The sequence below is a fragment of the Teleopsis dalmanni genome, chromosome 2 (genome assembly GCF_002237135.1).
Source record: "Teleopsis dalmanni isolate 2A chromosome 2, ASM223713v2, whole genome shotgun sequence".
NCBI classification, from domain to species: Eukaryota; Metazoa; Arthropoda; class Insecta; order Diptera; family Diopsidae; genus Teleopsis; species Teleopsis dalmanni.
Genome location: NC_051847.1, coordinates 85,194,143 through 85,220,440, shown reverse-complemented (window position 1 = coordinate 85,220,440; position 26,298 = coordinate 85,194,143). Strand labels below are relative to the sequence as shown.

The 26,298-nt window shown below is 27.1% G+C and overlaps 5 protein-coding genes across 5 annotated transcripts; 2 read left to right on the top strand and 3 right to left on the bottom strand.

The window, feature by feature from the left end:
* Positions 1–1,150: 1,150 nt before the first annotated feature.
* LOC119685014 (G protein alpha o subunit-like) lies at positions 1,151–3,774 on the top strand (the record flags this gene model as incomplete). The annotated part of the gene is made up of 4 exons (XM_038099179.1): positions 1,151–1,299; positions 1,359–1,488; positions 1,552–1,705; positions 3,284–3,774. Coding segments are annotated over 4 exons (621 nt in total), but the record flags the coding sequence as incomplete, so codon positions are not given.
* Positions 3,775–11,548: 7,774 nt separating this feature from the next.
* Positions 11,549–12,432, top strand: LOC119679676 (SUMO-conjugating enzyme UBC9-B-like). The gene is made up of 2 exons (XM_038092164.1): positions 11,549–11,772; positions 11,872–12,432. The coding sequence occupies exons 1-2, from the start codon at positions 11,693–11,695 to the stop codon at positions 12,272–12,274; spliced, it is 483 nt and encodes a 160-aa protein (XP_037948092.1). The 5' UTR covers positions 11,549–11,692; the 3' UTR covers positions 12,275–12,432.
* Positions 12,433–12,924: 492 nt separating this feature from the next.
* On the bottom strand, positions 12,925–15,670 carry LOC119680995 (chromatin assembly factor 1 subunit B-like). The gene is made up of 2 exons (XM_038094047.1): positions 14,970–15,670; positions 12,925–14,894 (listed from the first exon to the last, which is right to left on the bottom strand). The coding sequence occupies exons 1-2, from the start codon at positions 15,548–15,550 to the stop codon at positions 13,196–13,198; spliced, it is 2,280 nt and encodes a 759-aa protein (XP_037949975.1). The 5' UTR covers positions 15,551–15,670; the 3' UTR covers positions 12,925–13,195.
* Positions 15,671–17,950: 2,280 nt separating this feature from the next.
* Positions 17,951–18,944, bottom strand: LOC119674966 (ataxin-8-like). Its single transcript, XM_038086122.1, has 3 exons — positions 18,840–18,944; positions 18,386–18,784; positions 17,951–18,005 (listed from the first exon to the last, which is right to left on the bottom strand). Exons 1-3 carry the CDS (start codon positions 18,857–18,859, stop codon positions 17,951–17,953), a joined length of 474 nt encoding a protein of 157 aa, XP_037942050.1. The 5' UTR covers positions 18,860–18,944.
* LOC119679311 (mediator of RNA polymerase II transcription subunit 23-like) lies at positions 18,846–25,970 on the bottom strand. Its single transcript, XM_038091585.1, has 22 exons — positions 25,932–25,970; positions 25,775–25,868; positions 25,556–25,706; positions 25,363–25,495; positions 25,131–25,298; positions 24,552–25,067; positions 24,403–24,489; positions 24,247–24,348; positions 24,089–24,189; positions 23,780–24,025; positions 23,581–23,708; positions 22,605–22,779; positions 22,366–22,541; positions 21,994–22,306; positions 21,414–21,737; positions 21,129–21,352; positions 20,984–21,066; positions 20,772–20,919; positions 20,250–20,694; positions 19,976–20,188; positions 19,774–19,914; positions 18,846–18,950 (listed from the first exon to the last, which is right to left on the bottom strand). The coding sequence occupies exons 1-22, from the start codon at positions 25,968–25,970 to the stop codon at positions 18,935–18,937; spliced, it is 4,023 nt and encodes a 1,340-aa protein (XP_037947513.1). The 3' UTR covers positions 18,846–18,934.
* Between the last annotated feature and the right edge of the window lie 328 nt (positions 25,971–26,298).

Below are 26,298 nucleotides of genomic sequence, written 5' to 3'. Positions count from 1 at the left end.
AAAACTTTCACTGTTCTGGAATCAATAGAAGTTTGCCAAAAAGTTATAACTTATTGTCTATAATACTTCTATGAAAACTAATATACTTCTGTGGAAATAACATCGAATATTTTTGATAGATCATTCACATTGTTTTACTAACGTTATTAAGTAAGTCCATACATTAAGTATAATTGTATTACTAACTTTATTAAGTGATTCCATACATTAAGTAGCGCACTACTTACACTGTTTATAAATTACAGAAATACATAAAATAAATAAATAAAATAATTTTGAATGAAATAGATTAAGATATGCTAGTGACACCCCCTATCATAAAAGATGGGCTCACTTGAGCCATAAGAAGAGAGCTGTAATGATAACACAGAAAAGTTTTAAAACACTAGCTGATAGTATAAAGTTTAGTTAAGGATATTCCAATTCTTTATTAAAAAACCACTTGCTGATTGTACTCGTACAAACGCCTAGACTATATTGAGAAACTACAGTGTTTTTTTGATAAAGTATGCAATGTCTATAATGTATAAACTGGGGTTATAGAACATTTAATCCATAGGCACCTTCTGGCAAATGCCGGACAACGACGAAACTAATAACTAAATCTCATTAAAATTACTAATTAAGTGTAGAATATAGATCCTTCAACTTTTCGTCTATTTATAGTAAAAAATCATTTACCAATTGTCTACCCTCAAGTCAGTTTTATCACAAAACGAATGCTATTGTTTTCGTTGTCTTTAACTACAATTCAAATGATTTTTTTTCTAAATAAAATAATGACAATAAAATCGCTAATTTAATTTATTTTGACAAATGCTAAACGTTTTGTTATGGACGCACATTAATATTTCAGTTTAAACTTAAGTAATTCTAATCCACTTAAGTGGAAGATAATCAACTTGAGTAAATTGACTAATCAAAATGTGGTTAAGCAATATCATTGTAAATTCTAAGCACAACAGACAATTGTGTTTGTGTGGGTTGAAAACGAAATTAATCCGTAATTCTTTGCATGAAGATGAGATTTGTTATATTTTTATATGTATATAAAGAAATCATAAGAAAAAGCAACAACTCATGTGTACTCATATATTTAATTAACCCATATATATATATATATATATTAAGATAAATAAATGAACTTACATACAATTTCTCGTTTTTTAGTTTCCTTGACGATTTGGATCGGTTAGGCGCTAAGGATTATCAGCCAACTGAGCAGGATATTCTACGCACTCGTGTCAAAACAACTGGTATTGTTGAAGTGCACTTCTCCTTCAAAAATCTTAACTTCAAGTAAGTTTTTTCCACATCCAATACCGCTACAAGTCTTATTAAATTGTATTCCTATTTAGACTATTTGACGTTGGTGGGCAACGTTCTGAACGAAAGAAATGGATTCATTGTTTTGAGGATGTAACTGCAATTATTTTCTGCGTTGCCATGTCAGAATATGATCAAGTCTTGCATGAAGATGAAACTACGGTATTAATTAATAATTTATGAAAAAAAATTAACTGTTTAACAAATAATTTTTTTCGTCTCTAGAACCGAATGCAAGAATCACTCAAACTCTTTGATTCTATTTGCAATAATAAATGGTTCACAGATACTTCGATTATATTATTTTTGAATAAAAAGGATTTATTCGAGGAAAAGATTCGAAAGAGTCCATTGACAATCTGCTTCCCCGAGTATACAGGTATGTCAATTTCACTATTTGAGTGTTAAATACTCAAATGAATAAAATCTGTAATTATACATTATTATTATTTTTTTTGTCTTTTGTCGGATTAAAACATTTTGTTATTTAAAAAAATATTAAAATAAAAAAAAATAAATTTTTTTTTTCTTTTTATATATATTTAACAAACTTCTTTGAAGGTTTTAGTTTATTATTTCCGATAACAATATATACCTTTCCAATTATTATACTTTTCGTCATTTATTTTATAGATTAATTTAATTAGCAGTAGATTATTATTCAATTTTTATTTAGTTTCTGCAGTTAAAATAAATATATAAACATATATAAAATAAGTCCATGTTATTTAAAACGACTACCGCAATCCAAATAACTTTTTTTTTAATTAACAATATGTCATTATTCAATCGCTTTTTTTAAATCCTAACAATAAGTCTTAGATTCTTAGAAGCCAGGGCTTATTTACCAGATATCACAGCGCGTAATTTGAATTTAATCTCGCAATCCAGATGGCTTAGTAATTGAGATTAAATGTAATTAATATTATTTCGAACTAGTATTAATTTTTCTTTTATATTTCAATGTCAATAAATCGTATTTATTAGTGAATTTATATCAATTTTTAATCCTGTTAATGAATCCATTTTTAAATCTCTAAACTAAGTATTTTTATATTGCAAGAAAAATTTTAATCAGTTTTAAAGATGCTACCATATATTGCTAACTGTGAGTATATATTACTTCATAATATATCTTACTAAATATTATTATAATATCTTACTCAGAATATTTTACAATAGGTTTAAAGTATAATCCATTTGCTAAATCCTTTCTATACATAAGAACGTGATACACCGATCCGCGGCCATAAATTTACAGAGAAAAAAACCCAAAAATATTGGATGAAATCTTTTGGTTTTTTTTTTTTGATAAATTTCTCTGAACCAACTGCAGTATTGCAGTAAATTATATTAACTGTACTTAGACTATCGCAGCCAATTACAATTTCTGGAGAAGTTTTTACTTATTACTTGTACTTGTTGGAAAATGATCTGTAAACGCCAGCTCTTGTGAATAGTAGATTAGCCAATGCACCTATTATTGATATGCTTACCAAAATACCATACATTTGATATGGTTTCATACATACCATATCAAAATACATACTCCATTCAATTCACTGCAGATAAATACATTTTATTGACATTTGATTTGTATAGATAATTGATTCGTTTCGGATGCGGCTTCACCATATCTAACTTTACCCCTGGTTTCGTGTCGGGCTAAAGATTTGTTTTAAAAACAAATACTCATCTTTTCTATTTAGTGAATATGACCAATATTAGAGCAAAAGAACTAGGATAGGAATAACTGTTGTGCTCACCATTACACCTAACCAATTGAGCTCTTAGCCAAGTATCTAGCATCACTTTATGCAACTTTATTTTTCTATTTCTTTCTGTTAAACTTTAATTAAACCACAGGTTTTCCATTCAATACTACAAATTAAATACTATTATCTATTTCAACTTGTATAATTAATAATGTTCATAACATCATATATTATATTTTTAGGTGGACAAGAATATGGAGAAGCAGCTGCATATATTCAAGCTCAATTTGAAGCGAAAAACAAATCAACCTCAAAAGAAATTTACTGCCACATGACGTGTGCCACAGATACGAACAACATTCAATTTGTATTCGATGCTGTCACCGATGTGATCATTGCAAATAATTTGCGAGGTTGCGGTTTGTACTAAACTAAGTCAAACAAATTAAAAAAAGGAACTAATGATGGAAGCCATTTTATCTCTCTATTAACAACAATAACACAGCAATAATTGTAATGTTGATTAGAACAATAGCAGAAAATAATATAATAATAAGGACAACATGAAATTGGATTAGAAATAGTAAAATAGTTAAGCAAACATCAATCATGATCACAAAAACAAAACAACTGACACAAAATATTTTGTATATCCTTTCTAAATGCTGAAAACACTCTTTTTTCTAGACTCAGTGAGAATTCTTCAAAACTTCAATATCTTTAATTGATTTTATACTGATTGAAAAAATTGTGTTTAAATATTCAGATTTTTTATAATTGCTAAAATATTCAAGTCTATTTTTCCAGAATTGAAAAGCAAATGTTGAACGAAGTAAAGTTTAAATTATAATTGCAAATAAATTCATTATAATTTTAAGTAGTCACAAACAAACTATATATATATATATATATATATATAGAATAAAAAAAATAAATAATGAGAATCAAAAGAACAAAACGATTTACTAATACAGAAAATTTCTTCTGGAACTCATTTCATATGTAATTTTTGTAAACATAATTTAAACATTAAATTTAGCAACTTTAGTAAATAATTTTTAATAGGTGAACATGCAACAAAAAAAGGAAAACAAACGTACATTAAATACTTAAATTAACATTTTATTAAAAAAAATTCAATTCAACATAAAATATAACAAAAGCACACACATAAACGCACACAAGAAAAAGCGAGTTTGTTTTTAAGTTTTTTAAATTAAATTTTATTTATTTTAGTCTTAAAATTTGACTTTTTTTATATTGTTAACAATATTAAAAAAAAATTCTCGACCAGTTTACTTATGCCATATAAGATAAAATAAATTATTTTAGCGAACAAAAAATTTCTTCAATATTTTCATTCTCTTAATATATAATAGGTTCTATCAGAAATGTTCAAAAAATTTATTCCAAACCAATATCTTTTGATAAAGTTTCAAATAAATTAAGAAAATAAAAAAAAACGAATTTATAGTTGCAACCGGAAATATTTTCATTTATTTATATTACATTAATTTACATACATTTCAAAAACTCTCCTTATCCTCTCTGTTTATCTCGCTCTCTCTTCCTTAGTTATTATATGTAATTTTTGCTGAAACCAAATATATTTATAAAAAAAATTAGTATTAAAAAATATTCTAGTATTTTAGTTCATAACGAACAAACACAGAAAATTAATAAAGTACAGTCCCACTCAAAATTCGCACACGATTTACTCTTAAATGCTGGAAACGAAAGTTCATACTTGGCTTGAAACTAATCTCGTAGGAGAACTTAGTTTAAGTGTAAACACTATGCATTCTCTTTTAATTAAAAAAAAGTGCTGAAATAAAATCGAATTCCACAATTAAGGTTTTTGTTTATCACCCAGCAAACAAAACACAAATTTTAATAATTATTTCTCACTTCAATTTTTTAACTTTTACTTAAAATAAATAAAATTTGTATTTACTTGCATTTCAATAAAAAATATTAAGCTGAATAAGCATCCTATTTAGTTTATAAGGATGCTGATTTATTTGCATTTTTTTCAAATCAAACTATTTTTTAAAAACATGTTATAATAGCAATAAAAACACGCACATTTAAAAACAAATAATAAAATGATTTATGAGAATTTTGAGAATTATATATATATATATAATAATAAATATATAGTACTATTTCTGTATGTATAATAATTATTTATATGTTATTGTAACGTATTAAATTGTTAGAAGTGGCATTTAACACGTGTTGTGTATTTTTTATATATGTACTTTTTTTTTATTTTTATTTTACTAAATGCATAAATAGTATTTTTTATAATGTATATGTTACTGTTTAAATTTAAATTTAATTATTTGTATTTAAAATATTTATTGCATTTTGTTTCTTTATATTCATGTATACTTTGTTTAAATTCTATTTGTATCAATTAATGTGCTTCTCTTCTCTATAATGTCTCAAATACTTTCCTAAAACTTTTATTTGTATATTTTTCGAATATTTATTTATAAACTATTACTTATTTATATTTTCCGTATTTATGTTAGTTTTAAGTTAAATTAAATATATGTGTACGATTAAAATAAAAATTCGAAAATTCTATAAACCAATTGTTTTTAATGTAATAAAAAAAATAAATTATTAAAAATAATAATATTTCAATAAATATCAATTTGTGCAATAGAAAAAACTATAAGAAATTTAATTTAAAAAAAATTGTTCGCGTGGTGTCTATTGTTTACTGATATATATATAAATTTTATATATATTTATTCAAAAATATATTAATAAAAATTAAAACAAAAATTTTTTGTCTTAAAACTTTTTAAGGTTGATTATATACAATTTAAAATCATATAATTAGTCTTTTTCTTCCTTTTCTAACATAATTCCATATATTTTGGAGTAATCAGTTTATATACAGCAGTATTATTTTTTTATTTTTGTTCTTTTTGTTTTTATAAAGCATACGAAGATAGGGAAGATTGTTTTTTTATTTTATTTTATTGTATTTTATTTTGTATATTTGTTTAAAGTTAGTTACGTTTTATTTTAAGTTTCATCACTTAAATTTATTCTGATTGTTGATCTCATCTTATTCCATTCATTGTTTTTAATTTAATAATTAATTAATCTTATCTTAACTATATTAGTCATTTAAAACAATTTAAAACAATTTTAGTGAATTGCTTTTTTAACATTAAGGTTGTAAAATTTTATGGTTTTCAATTAAAATTATTTTATATTTTTCAGTTTAATTTATATATATTTATTATATTTTGTTATTGTATATTTTATTATTATTTATTTTATAACTACTGAATTTATTATTAGCGTTATTATTTTTGATTTCAATATTAATCTTAATTGTTATTTACAGAATATATAAATATAATATTATATACATATATATTAAATATTATTAAATATATTAATATTAAATTAATATATTATAATTAATATATTAATTAATTAATATATTAATATATTATATTAAATATTATATATATATTCTTAAATATCAAATAGTAACATTTTTTAAAAATTAAAAACTAAATTAAAATTTTAAATTATTAAGCAGTTTTATTCATTTAAATTTGTATTTATTAAATGTTTCTTAACGTATATTGCATTTTCTTTTTACAATTTAGGTATCCGTATCTATATATTTTATATTTTTATATATATATATATATATTAATAATATATATATATATATATATTTAATATATTATATATTTTTTTTATATATATATTTTTTTTTTTCCACTCATATTAATTAAGAAGCAAACAAAATTTAGGACTAGAATAAAAAATCAAAGTGATATCCCTATCCTATGATAAACTACTTCATATTTAATTAATGTTATCATTATTTTATTTATTTTTTTATTATTAATATATTATTGATTTTATTTATTTAACTTTTATGTCTTATAAATGTTTTTTAAACACAATTTATATTTTATTTTCGCATAAATGTTATAATTTATAATCAGGTATATTATTTTTAGAATTTATAACATATTTAGCACGTCATTATGGTCTCTTTATTATTTTATCTTTGTTAAATTAAAAATAATTTAATTTTCTTATATGCAATTTTATCAGCTATAGTTTTAATTGGTTAATAAATGTCTGAAATTTAAAAAGCTTGATTAAATTGTTCAACGAATTTAGTACTTCTCAGAGAATAGTATTTACTTAGTATAAACTGTATTTTGTATATAAAAAAATTATTTAATACATTTCTATTAACAATTTTAAATGTGGTTCTCTTATTGTACTTGTCAGTTGATTTGAAGCAGAAAATGTTAATGAAAATAACATTTAAAATAATACAAATTAATAATGAAATAAGTATAAATGCCCTCAATAATATAAAAATTAGGTAAAATGGCATTTAGTTTATGTATAAATGAATTTTTTTTATTTAATACTATCTTTTTTTATATATCAAATCGCTTTAAACAACAAACTTAAGTTGTACACTTTATACTTGCATTTACCACACTAACACACATAAAAACATAAAAATAAAAACAAAATTTATAATAAAATTGAACAAAAATCCTAAGATTTGTAATAAATATATAAAAATAATAGCTCATATAATTCATGCACAAAGATGAAACAATTAAAAAATTATATATATCTAAAACGACTTGATAAGAAAAAATTATATTTACTTTCTACTTCAATTCACAAAAAACAAAAATTAATAAAAAAAAATTTATATATTCATATAAATAAAAATCTTCTACAAAAAGAAAAAAAATAACAACGTGACCATTTTTACAAATATTTAATAATTGTAATTATTATTAAAACAAATAAATAAATAATTATAATAAGAAAAATTATACTATAAATGATTATAAATTAAAACTTTATGCTAAATAAAATGTAATTATTTAAAGTTATTTATAAACAATATAAACGTAAATTTAACTTTACATATATTTTTCTCGTATATTTGATTTGAAAACTATTGAAATAGTATATTATATATATCAAAATTGATTTATCAAATTTCAACTTCTAAATTAAATACTGCAATTTAAATAATAAACAAAAAAAATTGAATATTTTTTATTGAATAGTTTAAAATCAAAACCACATACAAACTAAACTTGAAAAATTTATATTACTAAATAAATCATAAAAACTTATATATAATATATATATTTAATACTTTTTGTCAATATAAAGCATGAACTCGCTCTTAAATCTCAGTGGTCTCATACTAATTTAAATTGCCGTAAGGAAATAACCAACAATAAAAAATGTATAACCAAAAAATATTAATTAAATTATTTTGTATAATTCTTATTTTTATATAATACACCAAAAGTAACTAATAATTAGTTTAATATACATATTGTTTCCAAATATATTTGCAACATATTAATATATGCTAGTTTTCAAACCAATTCGAAACTCGTATATCTTGAGTTTTCGCTCCGGTTCCATTAAGTAATAAAACTCTTTCTCCTACATTATTTTATATACCCTTGAGTTCTAAAACCATCTAAGGCCTATTCGATCTTATGAAATCATTTTATTGATAAATTCCTGCCTAATAATAATAGGAAACAGTAAGGAATATACTTTTCTATTTGCTGAAAATAAATTTTGGGTAAATTCGCACAGAGTCCGCTCACAGTTTCCTCTCTTACACACGTTCATTCGCATATTCGCATATGGTATAACTCATTGAGATTGAATTTAAAATCCTTGACTTGGGTAATTATTGTTTTGTTTACAAAAATTTTAATTGTAAATTAAATCATGTGGAAAAGTTCACTACTATTTCATTTATATCTATGTAATAAATATTTCCAATATACATATTTTTTTGTAATGTTTGCATTATTTTTTTATACTTTAATGTGGAAAAATATAAAAAAAAACTAGCGATAAAATTGAATATACAAAAAGGATACTAAATAGGTAGACAAAGTATAGATGTTAAATCTAATTTGTAGCCTAATATAATTGCTTTAGTTGTTTTAATTAAGAATTAAAATGTTATAAGAAACAAAATAAAAAAAACAATATCATTGAGAAAGTAAAATTTTACAAAATTAATTGAACAGTTACAGTCGAAAATTTAGTAAAAAATATAAAAATTTATGAAAAAAAAATAAAATTTGTTATATATGTAAAAGTTATCAGATTTACTAATATGAACAAATTTTGAGAATTTGTTTCAAATTTTATAATTTTATTTTATCATTTCACACCTTTAAAGAAAAAATAATTTATATAATTTTTATTTTATATTTATTTAGTTAAATATTGAAATACATATATATACAGATATATATACAATTATATCAATTATATCAAAATTCCTTTTATTTTCAAAACAAAGTCGAGCAATTTAAATATAAATAAATATAAATAAACATTGTTTATATTAAAATAAAATATTCAAATTTAATTGATATGTTAAACAGTAAATAAATTTTTAAAATTATTTAACAATAAGATCATTGAAAAAATCATTTAGCTGATAATATTACAAAATAATTATATATATTGATAACTCAATATGATTAAAATAATAACAGCGTCAAAAGATCGACCATGAATAAAAAACCAACTGCATAATATCTATATATACATATATATATATATAATGAAATATATATATATATATATGAAATATAAATATATAAAATATTTATATATATATATAAGTATCCATATATTTCATTATATATATATATATGTGTATATAGATTTATATTTGAATTTAATATAATACAATTTAAGAAAAAAATAATAATAAATAAACTTTTAAAAAACATGTTTGTATGTAAAAAAGAAACATCACAGTGTTAGAACATCTTTAATTACGAAATAAAAACAACAAAAAGATTTTTTTTAGTTTTAATTTAATATATCTGAAATTTTTGTTTTAGAAAACAACTATTATGAAAGAGTACAGAACTAATAGCAGTACTACACTATAAAAGTACAGAGGCTAGGCTAGCTAGCATGGATACTTCTAAACTGCAGATAGAGCAGATGAAGATATGAATCTTTATCTCGAACTGTTATTCAGGGATTTGTTGGCAAAAGTACTCTTAGGTTATGATAGTTTAAGATATGATTAACTATGGACACACACACACACACAGAACAAGTTTGAATAATCACCAAAAGTAAAATGATCTGGTCGAGGCTGACTTGAGATCAGTTACATGTCACATTATTTTAACACTGGACAGGCTTTGTTAAATTAGTATACATACAGAATATCTGGGGGAACGATTGAGCAGATAAGATAATCAGAAGACACTGTGAATTGGGCAAAAACAGATTGTGCATAAAAAAGATTTGACTAAATGCTTACTTTCTCAGTACGTTGGTTTACAGCGTTTTTAGGGGTTCTGAAAAGGCGAATTTTTCGCCTGTTGATTTATTTGTAATGAGCTCATTTAAATGAAAGGTGTTTGTGTGGTAAATTATCATTACCAGCCTTAATGACCAAACGTGCATAATAGTATGTTTCCACTGCCTTCGTTAGACAATTTTATTTGCTTTAGGTTGCTAATGAATTTTGATTAACCATAGAAAAAGAAATTTGACATATGAAACAAAATAGAATTAAATAAAAAAACAAACAACTCAAAGGTGAGAATTTTTTAAAATGTTCATGTTAAAATTTTCTATATGTGTTTGTTTTTTTAGAGTTATGAATCATTTCTCTGCGTTTTACATGATCAATTAATGAAAACGATATAAATGTAAAGAAACAAAAGTTTTTTTTGAAACTCTTTAAAATACAATAATCAATTTATGCCAATGAAAACAACTAAATTTTAATTTGATTAGCAAATGTTATTTTGTATTCAGTAGAAACATGCATATAAATCAAATAACTTAAGGCGAAAAATGTGGAATACAACCCTTAAAAATAAATTTCCCACAAGGAAAATTACCAAAATTTTAAAATTTTTGTCGTGTATTTTATATATAAAATGAAAATGTGATATTAAAATCAATTTTATGCAAAAATGTTTGAACATTATTAAATAATTTCTGTGAAAATTTATTACTTAACACTTTGAAGTCAAGACAAATATATCAAATTCTTACATAAGCCGTAATTTTTTCTTTTAGAGTAACCAAAAAATTCTCACAAAGAAAAAATGAAAAGCAACAACAATGCTCTTAAAAACATCAGAGTTAGATTTTATTCGCAAAAAATTTACTTCTTAAATTTCAATGCAGTTCACTAGAAATATATTGCAAAATTCTAGTCATCCGTTAAAATTATATGAGCATTTCATTTACTAATAAATTCAAATACGTAAATAAATAAATTTATCAAAATACTTAAGATAGAAATGCTTACTAATGCTATTCTTATATTTATTTTATTTTCTTTATTTGTTATAAATGATTTAAGTTTCACGAGTATATAATTTTTATATATATTATTGTACAGAACACAACAAAAATATGAATATATGTTTGGTAGTGTAAACGCCACATTAAACAACTGTTATACTTGTTTTTTCCGAGGAGCAACACTAAAATTATTTTGACATTTCCAGCCATTTTAAAATTTATTCCAGAGTGTCGCAAGTTCAGTGCAGGCGGTAAAAAGTAAAATATAGTCTTTTGTAAATAACTAGGACGAAATCATGTCGGGGATTGCTATAACACGCTTAGGTGAAGAACGGAAAAATTGGCGCAAAGACCATCCATTTGGATTTGTTGCAAAGTGAGTAATTTATACGTACATCATATAGTAAATATATATATATATATATATTTAATTTACTCTTCATTATATACAAATATGTATTTGAATATTCAACAGGCCAGTAAAAAACAGTGACGGTTCCTTAAATCTTATGATCTGGGAATGCGTTATACCTGGCAAAAAGGACACACCGTGGGAAAACGGATATTATAAGTTACGTATGATTTTCAAGGATGACTACCCAACATCTCCACCGAAATGCAAATTCGAGCCGCCATTATTCCATCCCAACGTATATCCATCTGGAACAGTATGCCTTTCATTGCTAGATGAAGAAAAAGATTGGCGTCCCGCTATCACAATTAAACAAGTTCTGTTAGGTATACAAAAACTTCTTAACGAACCGAATATCAAAGATCCTGCACAGGCTGAAGCGTACACTATTTACTGTCAAAACCGTACAGAGTATGAAATGCGTGTCCGTGCTCAGGCCCGCACTATGCCCGCAAAACTAGATTGATTTTACTATTTAACTTTTTAATAATTCACACAATGTTAATTTATTTATGAATACTTTTTAATGTAAGAAAAAAATTAACTTAATACATAATTACTTTATATACTTTTTTTAATGTACACTTAGTTAAGTAAACGAAAAAAATAATGAAAAACGAGACGAAAAACAAAAAATATGTTTTAAATATCTAAATTGACATGTAAAATATTTTAGTTTTTATGTGGTTTATCGCTAAATTTTTCGAAAAAACGATTGCTTTCACCTAAAATGTAGATTCTACGGAACTATCATCTATTAAAAATACTACGACAAAACCAGGCTGAACCTAGTAATTGTTTCAACGCATATTTGTTAAAAGTCAAGAGCTATCATGAATAAAATTATACTTTTTCTCGATTTGAAATGAAATAAATTTGGTAGGCAATAGCTTCTGTCATTGTTGTAACCCCCAAAATTTTTATGAGTAGCTAAGAATGGATGAAATGGCGAATGCGTGAATGAAATAATATAAGCGGTGAATATATGTATGAATATTAATTAAAACAACTGGATCAAAATGAAAGAATCTACTCAACTCAATGTAACGAAGTCATAAATAAATGAAACATCAGTTATTGTAAATTTGAAGGGAACAGATAAAGGAGTCTACGAGTCTGTAGTCTACTTCAAATGGAATAAACACTTACCCACAATAGCTATAAAAGTTTCATCTAAAAACGTAATGCTACAGAACTTACAACCAAAATTATCAGAATGTATCTTCCTGTTGTGTTAAAATAATTACATCGAAAAACAGAAATTTAAATTATGAAATTCAATTTAAGTGCATAATAGTTTAGTGTTAATACAATAAAAAGTTATATATTTTTTATTAAATAAAAGCATTCGGATGTACCAAACCATAACAGTCAAACAAAATTCAAATTACAATTTTTTTTTAGACTTTGGAGTGGAAATTGTTTTCAAGGATACGCGCCGCGGTGTTTTGTTGTTAGGTGTCTGTTGTTTTAAGTTAGGAGTGCTGACTTTTCTAACTTCTTCCGTCTTACTTTGTGCAGCTACAGAACTTTTCTCATCGTTGCTTTCGCAAATTTGATCTGTAGACACTTTATCAGTTGTGTTGGTTTTTGTCGGTGTTTGTGAAAGTTTTTCTTCAATGGTTTCCTCGTAAACGAGTCGTATATTCTCTGTATTTTCAGCAGTATCGTCATTAATAATCAATGTGTTTACAGGTTCTGTAGCATTTGGTGTATCTGTTGGCGTGTTATTCAGAACTGTGCTTGTTTTTAAGTCCGTTACTGGCCATGCATCCATAGCTTCTTCAATTGGCGCAGGTGTCTCTGTAATTGGTATTTCTTTAATGAGAGTACGTGGTGTACGTCGTACTGCAATTGGTGTGGCACGCTTTGCGTTATGTGGTGAATTTGTTTGCTGTAATGAAGACATTGGCGACTTATTGATATCAGTTGCCAAAGTTTTTTTTTCGCTGATAGAATTTATCAAAGTAGGAGTCATACTGTTTGGTGTGCGTGGATGACGCCGTATGCTAATTGGTGTAGCTGGGCGGCTTTTCTTCTCCGGTGACTCGAACTTCTCATCACTGCTTAAAATTTCTTTATCTAAAATAATGTCGACTGACAAAAGTTTGTTTCCGGTTGTTATAGACTCATTTGATTTGCTGATATCTTGATTGTCATTAACATTTGATGCATTCATTATTTCTTTTGTCGAAGTCTCTATAGAGTTTGTTTGTGTAAGGTCCTTCTTTGTTTGTGCAGTTACTTTTTCTTTTGTCGAATTCTCAATAGTGTCTGTTTGTGTTAAGTCCTTAGTTTCTGATCTAGTTTCATTAGTTTCTTTTACGTTTTCTAGTCGGGTGTTTCTTTTTAAAACTTTTGGGCTATTTGAAAAATCATCCGTAGAAGCTTTACGTCCCTTTTGTGTTTGATTATCATTTTCTTTTTGCTTTTTTCTTTTAACATTCACCACTGTTTCAGTCACTTGTAGATTTTCAAGTATCGATTTCGAATCTTCGTATTCCTCACCCAACTCGTTCTTCTCAAATGTTATAAGCGAACAAAAACCATCAGTGCTAGATACAATAACAATTCTTCCATCATGAGACCAAGTTACATCCGTCAAACGTGTGTAATGTATATTTGATACGACAGCAAAAGGTCGATTCTGTTGAGTGTCATAAAAGTAGACTGAACTTTTTGTAGCCACAGCAAATATCATGCGATATGGTAAAGGAATCACAGCTGGATTTTTTTCTACATCACTTTTTCGTAACTTGTAAAGTATAGGACTACAGCGTACTGCAACTGTGTACTGATTCACAAAAGGAAGCATAATGGATGGCTGACGCAGCGCATAACGGCTGAAGACATATAATGTGTTTATTGGACGTACAACGCCATCGTAGTCTGTAATGCCAGACGGTGTTAGTAAAAATTTGCCATCAGGCGTAAAACATAATCTGCGAAAAAATGTTTGCAATGTATCATCGTGGAAATAACGAATTCGACGCTCATAAAGTTCGTGTCCTTCCAACGCAGGTAACAAACCTTTGCTGATACGATGGATTACTTTTTTGGTTTGTATATCAAAAATACGTAAATGTCTATAAAATAAAGAATTATTTACTAATTTAAGTATATAATAATTTTTACTTTTATAAATATAATAAATAATTTACCTATCAGTGCTTAATGTTGCGATATATTGATTCTTAGGATCCCATGCAACACCTTGTACAAAACCTTTGTGATCATTTAAAATAGAAATTGATTTTCCTTTATTAATATCCCAAATAATTGCTGAATTATCCACAGAACCGCTTACTAGAAATTGAGAATTTGGTGCCCAACTTAAATCATATACATCTTCCATATGACCTCTCAAAATTTTTAAGGTGATCCACACCTCTTTGTCCTGTTCATTTGTTGGGTCTAATATATTCACTGGTTCGTTTTCACTCTTCTGTTTCCATATGAATATCACACTTTCATCATCGCCAGATGCTAATAATTCACCATTCGGTGACCATTTCACACAGTTCACAGCACGCTGATGACGCGATAAGTCAGCAACTAAATCCAAATTTATATCAGAGTCATCTGACATAAGCTCTACATACCATATGAGTACGTGCGTGTCTGTACCGCCTGAAGCTAATCGGTAAAACGATTTGTTTCCTCCAACCTGCGCTTGCTGTATATCCACACTTAACACTGGATCCCGATTGTGCCAAGATATTTCTGGTATTTTGCATTTCATTGTAGTTTTATCAAAATTATTGTAATTTGTAATTAATAAATAAACACAATTAGGCCCTGCAATAATTGTGGTGCGCGACAGATTGTACTATGCAATATTTACGCGGCAATATTTTCCGGAGCTGTCAAAACCATAGCAATGCCATGCCTAAATATTCTGCGAAATTTTGTATTTTAAATTTTATTTAAAGCAATATAAAAATAAATAATACACTGTTTCAACGAAAATATCTTTTATTTTTTTAAGATTAAAATATATAAAAAATTATAACTTTTAAAATATATATATATAACGTAATTTTGATTTTTATGAAATGGACTAATTTACTGGGAATGGATTCCTCAACTTTAAAATTCAAAATATACTTAAATGTTTGCTTATATCATATTAAATAAAAACATTTATTATAATAAATAGATATAGATATTTGTAGTATAAATTTTCTTAAACATAATGAAACTGTTGCAGAACCTAAAGCATAATTTATTAAAATTTCAACCGCGATTGTATTGCAATACTGTACTTACCCTAACTCGCACACGTCCTAAATGTATTCCATGATAGAATAAAAAAACCCCAATTGGTGTGTATATAGCAAAATTGTTACTATATGGAATCAAATGATGGGATAAAAAAACCAATTGGTCTGTGAATATAGTAAAATCGTTACTATATGGTATCAAATGGTTATTCAAACTACATGTGAGACTTTAATTAAATAAAACCAACTGTTAGTTATGAACTATGTAAAGATTGTAGTAATGAAACCAGTTAGGGGAAATAACTTAATAGCATTAGATTAAGCAAAGACCGACAGAAGATATTGATAAAAACAATTTTATAATATTACATATATATACATATATCCTTTACGATGTACAGAATGATATGTGTATTGGCCAAATATCTTGGTTTTGACATGACAGTACCTGTATCCATCACATGAAAGGATTTAATAATATGATCCTTTATCATATACCGAATGTCTTGATATTAATTAGTGTATAGTGTTTCATTTACAAGCTTTACAATTATACGTCTACACAACTCTTCTGCAATGTACTTTCCAATTCTTTTTCGAAAGGTACTGTCATGTGCACTTCAGTTTTACCTTTAAAATGAGTGTCCGGCTCGTAGAATCTTTCTCAAATTTCTGTTATTGCCTTCAGGGGTTTGAAATGAAACCGCTTTAAAGGTTTCCGGAACTTTATGTTCGGTTTTAAGATAGACGGTAATCAACTATAATTTATTGACAAACTTGAATACCTTGGAGTTATGTTTTATAGCTTATCCTCACATAGAGGATGATGTATAACTCATTTAGGTATATTAACGATAGTTTTAAGACATAATCAGGTAAAGAGAAAAATTAAACTAATTTCGTATAAACAGTTGGGTTAGGTTAGCTAGCAGTGAACCACACATAGACCTATTGGTCCATAGCAATACCAAATAGACCGCTAATTCACTATCTTGATTTTGTGGTAGGAATTTTTGTGATTCTATGAGTAATTGAAACAGACCCGCAAAGCATTTTTTAAAGATTATCTAAAGCAAGTTTTTAGACCAGATCTTAAGCAGATTTTTATTAATTTATACTTGCTATTTTTTAAAGCAGATATGTTTTACCCGTTGACACAATCTAATCTCCAGGTACTTTGTCCCCAATATTCTCCTTTGTTACGTGAGGTCTCAAGCCTGACCAGTATCTTTCCTTTTATTTTAATGAGGTAGGAAAAACTATGAGTTTTATTCTACTCTCTAACTATGGCTTTCAAGACCACTTTTAAATGCAAGCTAATGTTTTTCCACCATCTTACACAATTCCCATCATTCATTACGCATAAACTTTGTTCCCAGGACATATATACATATTATATAATTCATATAGTACCATTCAGCAATCGAGTGAGACTTAAGTATTAAATGAGTTAATACTTACTTTCGGCTTTTTGTCTCTTTTACTTAATTTACTCTTTTACCTAAACTCTTTTCGCGTGTGAATCACCCGAAATTAACTGTCACAAATATTATGCAAAATACTTATAAGTGATCTATAAGTATTTAAAAACAAATTAAATACATACATTATAAACGTTGTATGTAAGAATCTCGCTAATTTTGAATTTATGACTCTTTGCTACTCTCTAATAAACACCTTTTCTATAGCAATAAACGGTAAGATTCTGATCCAAAGAATTGTGGTTGTCTCATTAAATATAAATACCGTATCATTATAGTACATACTATATTTGACGCAAATTATACTCATATATGTTATCTCTGCTATACTCATGAATACATTACTCAATTCTAATAGTTTGTCGTAAACAGACTATTCGAAATGGAAATCTCGAAATCTATTCTAAGAAAATCCTATATCACGACTTCAAATAATTTTTAATGGAACTCTTTAGAATCATTACACGATTGTGTTGTTGTTGTAGCTCGTAATCTATAAAGCTTATAACATTAGGATAAAAGAATTACAAGACGAATACATGGGTAAGGGGTTTGGATGTGGATCGGTACACTGGTAGTGTGAGAGTGGAGAAAATTATTTGGGAATTAGAATTAGAGATTAGAGAATGTGCGGAATTTAAATTGAACTTAACCAGGACTGAGAGGAAGAAACCTATCTTCTTCTCAGGGGAAGTCTAAAGATCGATTAATTACAAAAAAGAAATTAATTTAAAAGTTATGAATACAGTATATATTTTTGCATGCTAATATAAAATAACTTAATTATGTCGTATTTGTTGCTGTTGCTGCTGCATCTGCTGTTGTTGTAAATGTTGCATGTGTTGTTGTAACTGTTGTTGTTGTTGTTGTTGCAATTGAAATTGTTGCTGTTGTATGTGTTGTGGCTGCAATTGATGTTGCTGTTGTTGTTGTTGAATTTGTTGCATTTGTTGTTGTTGATGCATTTGCATTTGTTGCTGTAGTTGTTGTTGCTGTTGTTGACTCAATTGTAGTGTCTGATTCGATTGTTGTTGCTGTTGCTGCTGCTGCTGTTGTTGTTGTTGTTGTTGTTGCTGTCCACTTGCCATTAGACCAACATTTAAACTATTCTGCTGTTGTTGTTGATTTGTTTGTTGTGATTGCTGTTGCTGTTGTTGTTGTTGCTGTTGTTGCTGCTGTTGTTGCATTATATTACTTGTCTGAATTTGTGGTTGATTTGCCATATTATTTATATTTTGTGCAGTTGTTATTGCATGATTTTGTGACTCAGAACTGAAAATATTTTGAAAATAACTCTTTAATAATAAATTATTTTATTTAGCAGCACTTATAATGTGAAAAAATCATTAAAAATGTAATAACTAATGTTGTTAAGAAAGATATGAAAATCTTAAGATGAAGAAAATCATGTTTCGCGTAAGGTTATTCTTTATCAGATCTGAAAATAGAATAATATAAAAATATTAATGAATATATATAGCAGTCTACTGTCACTCAAACATATCCTTTACCCCATTCAACATTTTAAGAACGCTTTAATATAACATAAATTACTGTAACTTGTTTTCTTATGTTTTGTATAAAAAGTATCCGGAATGTTAAGCATACAAAATAATCACCAATTAAACAAAATTTGTTGTATCGCCTTCAAAGATTTACACTCTGTCGAATGCGGATCATAGTAGATGACTATTTGGGATGTGATTTTCAACTCCTTCAGCCATTTTTTTTTTAATGGCACAATCAACTTGAAACATATTTGTTTTACCAAAGTACTACCCAACTTATTATTACAACTACTGTAGTATATGGTAACACCTTCATATACCTCCATACACTTTCAACTCATTAAGCCAATTTTCTTTAATGACTGCAAGCAATTCGAAACTCTTTTTTGGAATTGGTAATCGCAGCATTGCGAATAGAAGAAAATCATATGGGAGCATGCCATATGAAAAAATCCTAATGTAAATATAATTAGTAAAAGATCACTCTCAAATCTTGCATGATAGCACAGTACATCATAGCCACCAATTTACAGAAAACAAAATTCCGGATACTTTTCACATAGTACGTGTGTTAGTGCTAAATTGGTGAAGTTATTTATATTAACACAAATATACACATATTACATATATATTATAAAAGGAGGTCTAGGTTTTTGCTATGTACTAATAAATGCTGGAACTAAATCTTTTTAAATTTGGGCACATATCACTGATGACAAAACATTTTAATGGATCATTTTTTTAAATGCTTACTTCTTTTCTGCTTGTATATCTTCGAGATTTAAATGTGTAATAAAACGTAGACGCAACTGTAAGGTGGGTCGCAGACGCTTAATAATCGCTTCTGATTCATTCTTTATAAAATTTCCAACATAAATGTATTTTATATGATAACTAAAATAAATATTTGTTGATTAAACTTCAATTAAATCAAATGAGAAAAATAAAAACATACAGAAAATCGCAAATAGGATCCATATATTCCAGATTATTAGGACCATGTTGCTTATCCACAACTTCCAGCAATTCATAGAGTAAAATGGCAATACCAGCAACTGCATTTGGCTTCTCTTGCTCTATACGCTGCAAAAATGGACCAAATACATGGCATAGGAATATTAACTGATGTTCAGTACATATGCAAGGTTTTAACTTCTCTTCCAGATATCTTAAAGTCCAAAAAAAGAGAAATAATTAATGATTGCATTTATACGTAAACATATACAAACTTTGTCATTAAAGCCAATTTGAAGCCACCCATATGATGAAACACAGAATGTGCTACTGCCAATACAACGACATAACTCTTATCAATCATTGCTTCACGAACTGTTTTAAAATTGAATATTTGAAAAGCATTAAAGCGATATGTCCATTTCAACATTTTTGGAGATTTCAACACTTCCTGTAGGCGATCATATATGCAACTCCAATATGCTTCTGGTAATGCAGCCAATACAATACCCACAGCATTTATATAGCTATATATTTCCTTTTGTGGAATTTGTGAGTAACCTTTTACAATAATGTCAATAATATTATTTGCCACTACTGTTGGTGCTACTGGCAGACTAAGCAATTCCACGCAAGTAACATAGAGCGCATGAGTTGGTGCATTGGGGAACTCATTAAAACGCCAGTCCGTATTGTAAAATAGATTTTTACCATTTATTGCTGGAAAAATTATTAAAAAATATTTAAATAAATTATTATAGTTAAATAATTTAATTTTTGTACACAATAACACTCACTATCGGATAATCGACGTATTAGCTGTATGTAATAACTAAGCTCCGGATTCCATAAAAGCTCCTGATTTTGTAAAAATGTTTTATACGGATCACTGAGGCACCAATAAGGTGGTCGTATGTCAGTAAAAGCGCCTGTTATTGCACTTATCTGTAGAAATAATTCATAACAGTAAATATGAATTTTTAGATATATCTTAAAAATAATAACAAACCATTTTCTTTTTAAGTGATGGGCGGTCTCTTAATATATGTTCATAAAAATGGAAGGTATTATACAAATAAGTTATTGGACGATCTATTAATTTTGGATAAGATTTTAATTAATAATTAACATATAAATGAAATATATATATTTACCATGAAACTTGTACAAAATACTCAGGTGATCCAGTATTACTTCTAGTATTTGATGCACATGTTGTATGGGTAATTCTATGAAACGATGGACCACTATGTCTAGCACCGGTAAAAATCTTAAACAAACATTAGTGAAGTACACGGGCAATGGAGTATGTGAAGCAGATTCATCAGGAGCAAATTTTTCAGGATATTTTTGATGGAATGATAAATGTTTTTCGTACCTAAAATTTCTTATTCAATTAAAATAACTAGTTACTAATTTAATTTTACAATAATATCAACCAATTATTTTGTTTCCAGTGATCAGGATTCGTTTCTTTGCAGAATTCTTGTATGCGGTTTCTTAATTCTGAGGCTTTTAATAAAAGTAACTGTATAATTAAAAAACATACTTGTGCCTCATTACCCTCCTGCGTACGTAATGATAAGCAGAGTACAACGCGGTCAACAGTAACAACATTATATTTCCAGATCATATTGTTAATTGTGTCGACGCACTTGTGTATGAAATCTTTGCCATTGGAGTTGGCAACTTCCCCAACCAAATAATCGCATAATTTACGTAAATGAGCAGAAAGCGCACGTGCACTTATGCCTTCAAGTATTCTAAAAATATAATAAAAATTTATAGAATTTAAAAAAAATAAAGAAGATGAAACAGTAGTCAATTAATTAAATTTGTTAAGGTGGTTACGATTATCGTCTCATCATCAGAATTGTGGGACTACAAATGTCAGGATTAGAACTTTAAACCTGCTCATTTTGAAGCAAATGACTACCAAAGCTGCACGAAAATTGTTGAAATTTCGATTTTCATGCACATTTTCAATTACTTCGCTTAAATAGAATACAAATTGCTTACTTATATGCCACAGGACTTATAGTTTCCGTTTCCCAAATCATTTTAAAAAGTAAACATAAAAATAAAGGATTTGTAGTGGGCCGTATGAAATGTGCAATTATATCACTCTCGTTAGACATTGATGTCCAATTGCGGTATTCCTCTTCAACTGATTTCTTCAATAATGTTTTATTTTCTATTGGATGACTATTTTGAGTAAAAAATTCATTTAAGGCCGGAGGAAAACAAGCTAATGAATGTGAAGCCCAAGAGTGTGGGGTATTTTGCATTATTGTGGTCAGTAACTCTTTACACCAGGCCTGTAAATCATCACCTATAAATTCATTAAATTAGTTAAAATATATGTATATATATTAATATTCCTTTTAGTACCGGATCCGGTAATATGCATAGATCGAGCTAATGTCAAAATTAACACGCGATTCAATTCTTCGCTATCTGTAGATACGACAGAACCAGATGGCTTTTCATTCAAATGTCGAGAGAGTTGCGGTTGTACCTCAACGGAGCCTAAACCAGTTATAAGACGCAAAGCGGTTGATTCAAAACTGTAATTGTTAATTAGTCGTTAATATTATTATAAATTATTTGTAATGCGAAAAAAATGTTACCATAAGTTTAATTGCATTTTATTTGTTTGTGGCACTGGAGCTAAGGAATGTAAGTGCGATAGTAGCTGTACACGATAATGAGTTGGAATATGATGTAAACGAAAAGAGAACATTTCTAGCAGTGTGTGTAATATTCCCCATGCATGATGTTTAAAAACAGTTGGAAGTAATTGAGCTATGAAAATTAAATTTAAAACTTTTTTAATTTTCTTATAAAACTTTGATTACACAAGTACAAAGACGTGATTAACTTTATAGTGTGAATGTATGTACAACTAGAATATATAAAGAAAGTTAGGTGTCGTTTTTGATAACGTTAATTATTATAATTAATTATATACCATAAAATTCCAAGTCTAAAATTGACTGGGTTAATTAGTACTACTAATACAAGATACACATGTTTTAATCCGTTGTACAGCAAGACTGAATTTTACTATGGGTTAAAAGATTATGGTTGAAAGTAGGCAGAACAGTGAGTTTGCTGCACAATACGTTACAATTCGTCTATATTACCGCATAATACATAAATTTTACTTAGGTTTATTTAGAATTCTCTTAAACTATTATTATGTTACCACAATACACTCCGAAAATTTAACTTAATTTAATCAATCTTAATTTAAAAAAATTACAATAATATATATATATAATATAATAAATACAAGGCTTAAGGTCGGTTATTTTACAATTTAAATTATTAACAAGTAACAGTTATTGATTGTTAAAATTTTTGTTTATATTTAAAAAAAATATAATTTAATACAAAAACATTTCATTCTAACTCGTAGACCATCTATATTATTTTATGGTAGTAGTAGCAGTAGTAGTAGTATAAGCTTTATTTTACTTCAAAAATAAAATATTTTGCATAGAAATTTATAACAATTACATATAATGTAATATATAAAGCTTACACCTAATTATTTTTATATAATTTTATATAAATATATAATGTATCTCTTAATAAACTCACTTAAAAATCCTTTAATTCCCAAAGATTCTATTTCAGTATAAACAAGAAGACGTGCATAAGTTTCTACAAGAGCAGGAGTTGGAACAGTACTTTTACTCTGTGCTTGCTTAATCATTTGTGTAACAAAACTGCAAATTATAACAAATTATAATTGTTATCAATTAATATTCAGTGCATATTTTTACAAACTATTTATTACCTATGAATAAGCGACATTTTACTGTGTACAGTTAAACTATCAAGAACAACCATTGAAAAAGGAACCGAAGGTACTTGTGTTCCCCCTGTCGTCTTAGTACTATTTAATGCTTCAACCAAAATGTTCATTGGACGTGCAAAGTATTCCTGATTTGTAGAATACGCATTACATATTAATATTATACGAAAATCATTTCCAAGACTAATAGTCATCAAAGTACTTGGCATAACCAAATGTTGTAGAAAACTTGAAAGACATATGTTATAATTAATTAAAGATATTTCTTTTTTAGATGTATTTAATATTTACTCATGATGATTCTTCAAAGCAATTGGTAGTGGACGATTTATGTTCATATTTTCCACACGTGCTTTTTTCATTAAATGTATCCAAATACAAATTGGTGCCATCTGAATAACGAGATTAGAAATAGATTTCAATTAAAATTTAATAGGTTTTAATATTACCTGCCGAAGAGATGATGATTTAGTGCATTCTGGCAACTTTAATGGTTCTTGCTCTGGATATAGTAAATCGAAAAGTTTAAACATTGGTAAGAAATTTGCAATCTATAAAAAAACATACATTAATAAAAATTAACTTAAATAAGAGTTATTAAATACTGGATTTTTCTGTATGCTTCCAGATATGAACTGTAATAAAATCCACATTAGTTGATCACGACCTTTACGTAACTCCATTTTTGAGAGCTTTTTAGAAAAATAAATAATATTATTATGTTTTCTTACATGAATCTATTTCAATTATTAACCTTTTCATATAATGCTAGCACGATTTGCATAAAACTAACAAATTGAAATAATACAAAATATATTAATTGAGATGATAGATGCAACCAAACCCATTCATTATCGGAAATTTGTTCCTCTGGCGCACTAGAACTGCTTGCTGAACTTGATTCAGACGATTCAGTCATTTCCATTGCGCTTATTATTAAACTAACTAATTGCTCTTCCAGAGCATTACAGCGTTCCTTTTGTTGCTTTTGTAAGTTAAGCATAACAGATACCATCTCTTTCGAATATGGTTGATTTAGAACATAGCGTAATAGTTGCGTTTGCTCTTCCAATAGTTCTGGTTCATAAGGCAGACAACCTTTAAAATTAAATTTTAATGTATTATGATCTAATTTCCAAGAATTCATCATATGGTCTGCATATCCAAAATGTTCAACTATTGGTAGCATGTGTGAATGTCCTATTATGGAAACCATTTGTGCTATACTGCGAAATTCTTCCAAAAAATCTGTCATTAATTTATTAATTTTCTAAATGGGCAATATAAGAAAGTATTAAACGTTAAAGCGGTACAATGCGGTAAAACTACTCACCCAATGGTATGGGAATGGTTTCATTATTTCATTTGCTATAAAATATGCCGGCAGCAAACACTTGTTTCTGTCAAATATCAAACGGATTATTTCTTCTAAAGCTGATAGTTGTGGCATGTATATCACATTTATATTCAACGGGAAAGATTGTGCCTTATCACGACATACCTGAAATCATCAACATATATAACTTGTCATTATAATAATGTATTTTCTATTTTAAACAAAACACCTTCATAACTTCACGTACTCCCTTATAGTCCACCTGTGTTATTACTTTCTTTATAAGGCGAAAACATTCAATCCAAAAATCTTTGTTTTCATAAACGAGTTTGTCGCACAATAAGATTTTATCACAGAGCAGTCTACAATATTTCAATATTTAAGTTTAAACTCAAATAGTTTAATATTATAAATATATTAACCTTGCGGTTATGAGGTGTGCATCAACCAATTTACTTAGCGTTTTCAACAGCACTCTTAATTGATTTAAATTGGTTGCAGTCGCAGTACGCTGCAGGTACTGCCTCACAAGTCCCTCCTTACTGTCTTGTGGCACACTCCCAAAGCTGGTAACTGTATTTTATTCAACGTAATAAACTAATTAATAATAACAGTTATTTTGGCGCAATTATGAGTTTTACCAATTAAATCCATAAATTTTGTCGAACTAGCCTCCTCATCTTCGGGATTATAAACGATGGCTGACGAAAACAGTACAACCTTTGAATTCACTTTCTATAAAAGAAAACCAAAAACTATTAATATTATTTCTTTTTTAAAGCAAATTATTTTTCACACCAAAAAATTATTTACAGCATCCAAAATTTTTGCCTCCATTGCATTTCATGCTTTATTATATGACCAAAATAGAAAATAACTGACCCAACTCCAACTCTTAAAATGCCGGCGTCGAATTGTGTGAATTCTACTTCAAATTATGTTTACGACAATTGTCAAATCTACAAGTAGCAAAGAATACGCGAAATAAAACCAAAAGCGCTAAAAAACAGATATGTTAATCAGCTGATTTTGATTGACATATGCCGGCACTCCATACAATGCCCAACGTACAATTATACTTCAGATACTAGCGACAATGGTTGACGACTCTCACTATATTTCAATTAGATTTATTTAATTTATAAAACGGTTTCTCGAACAGTAG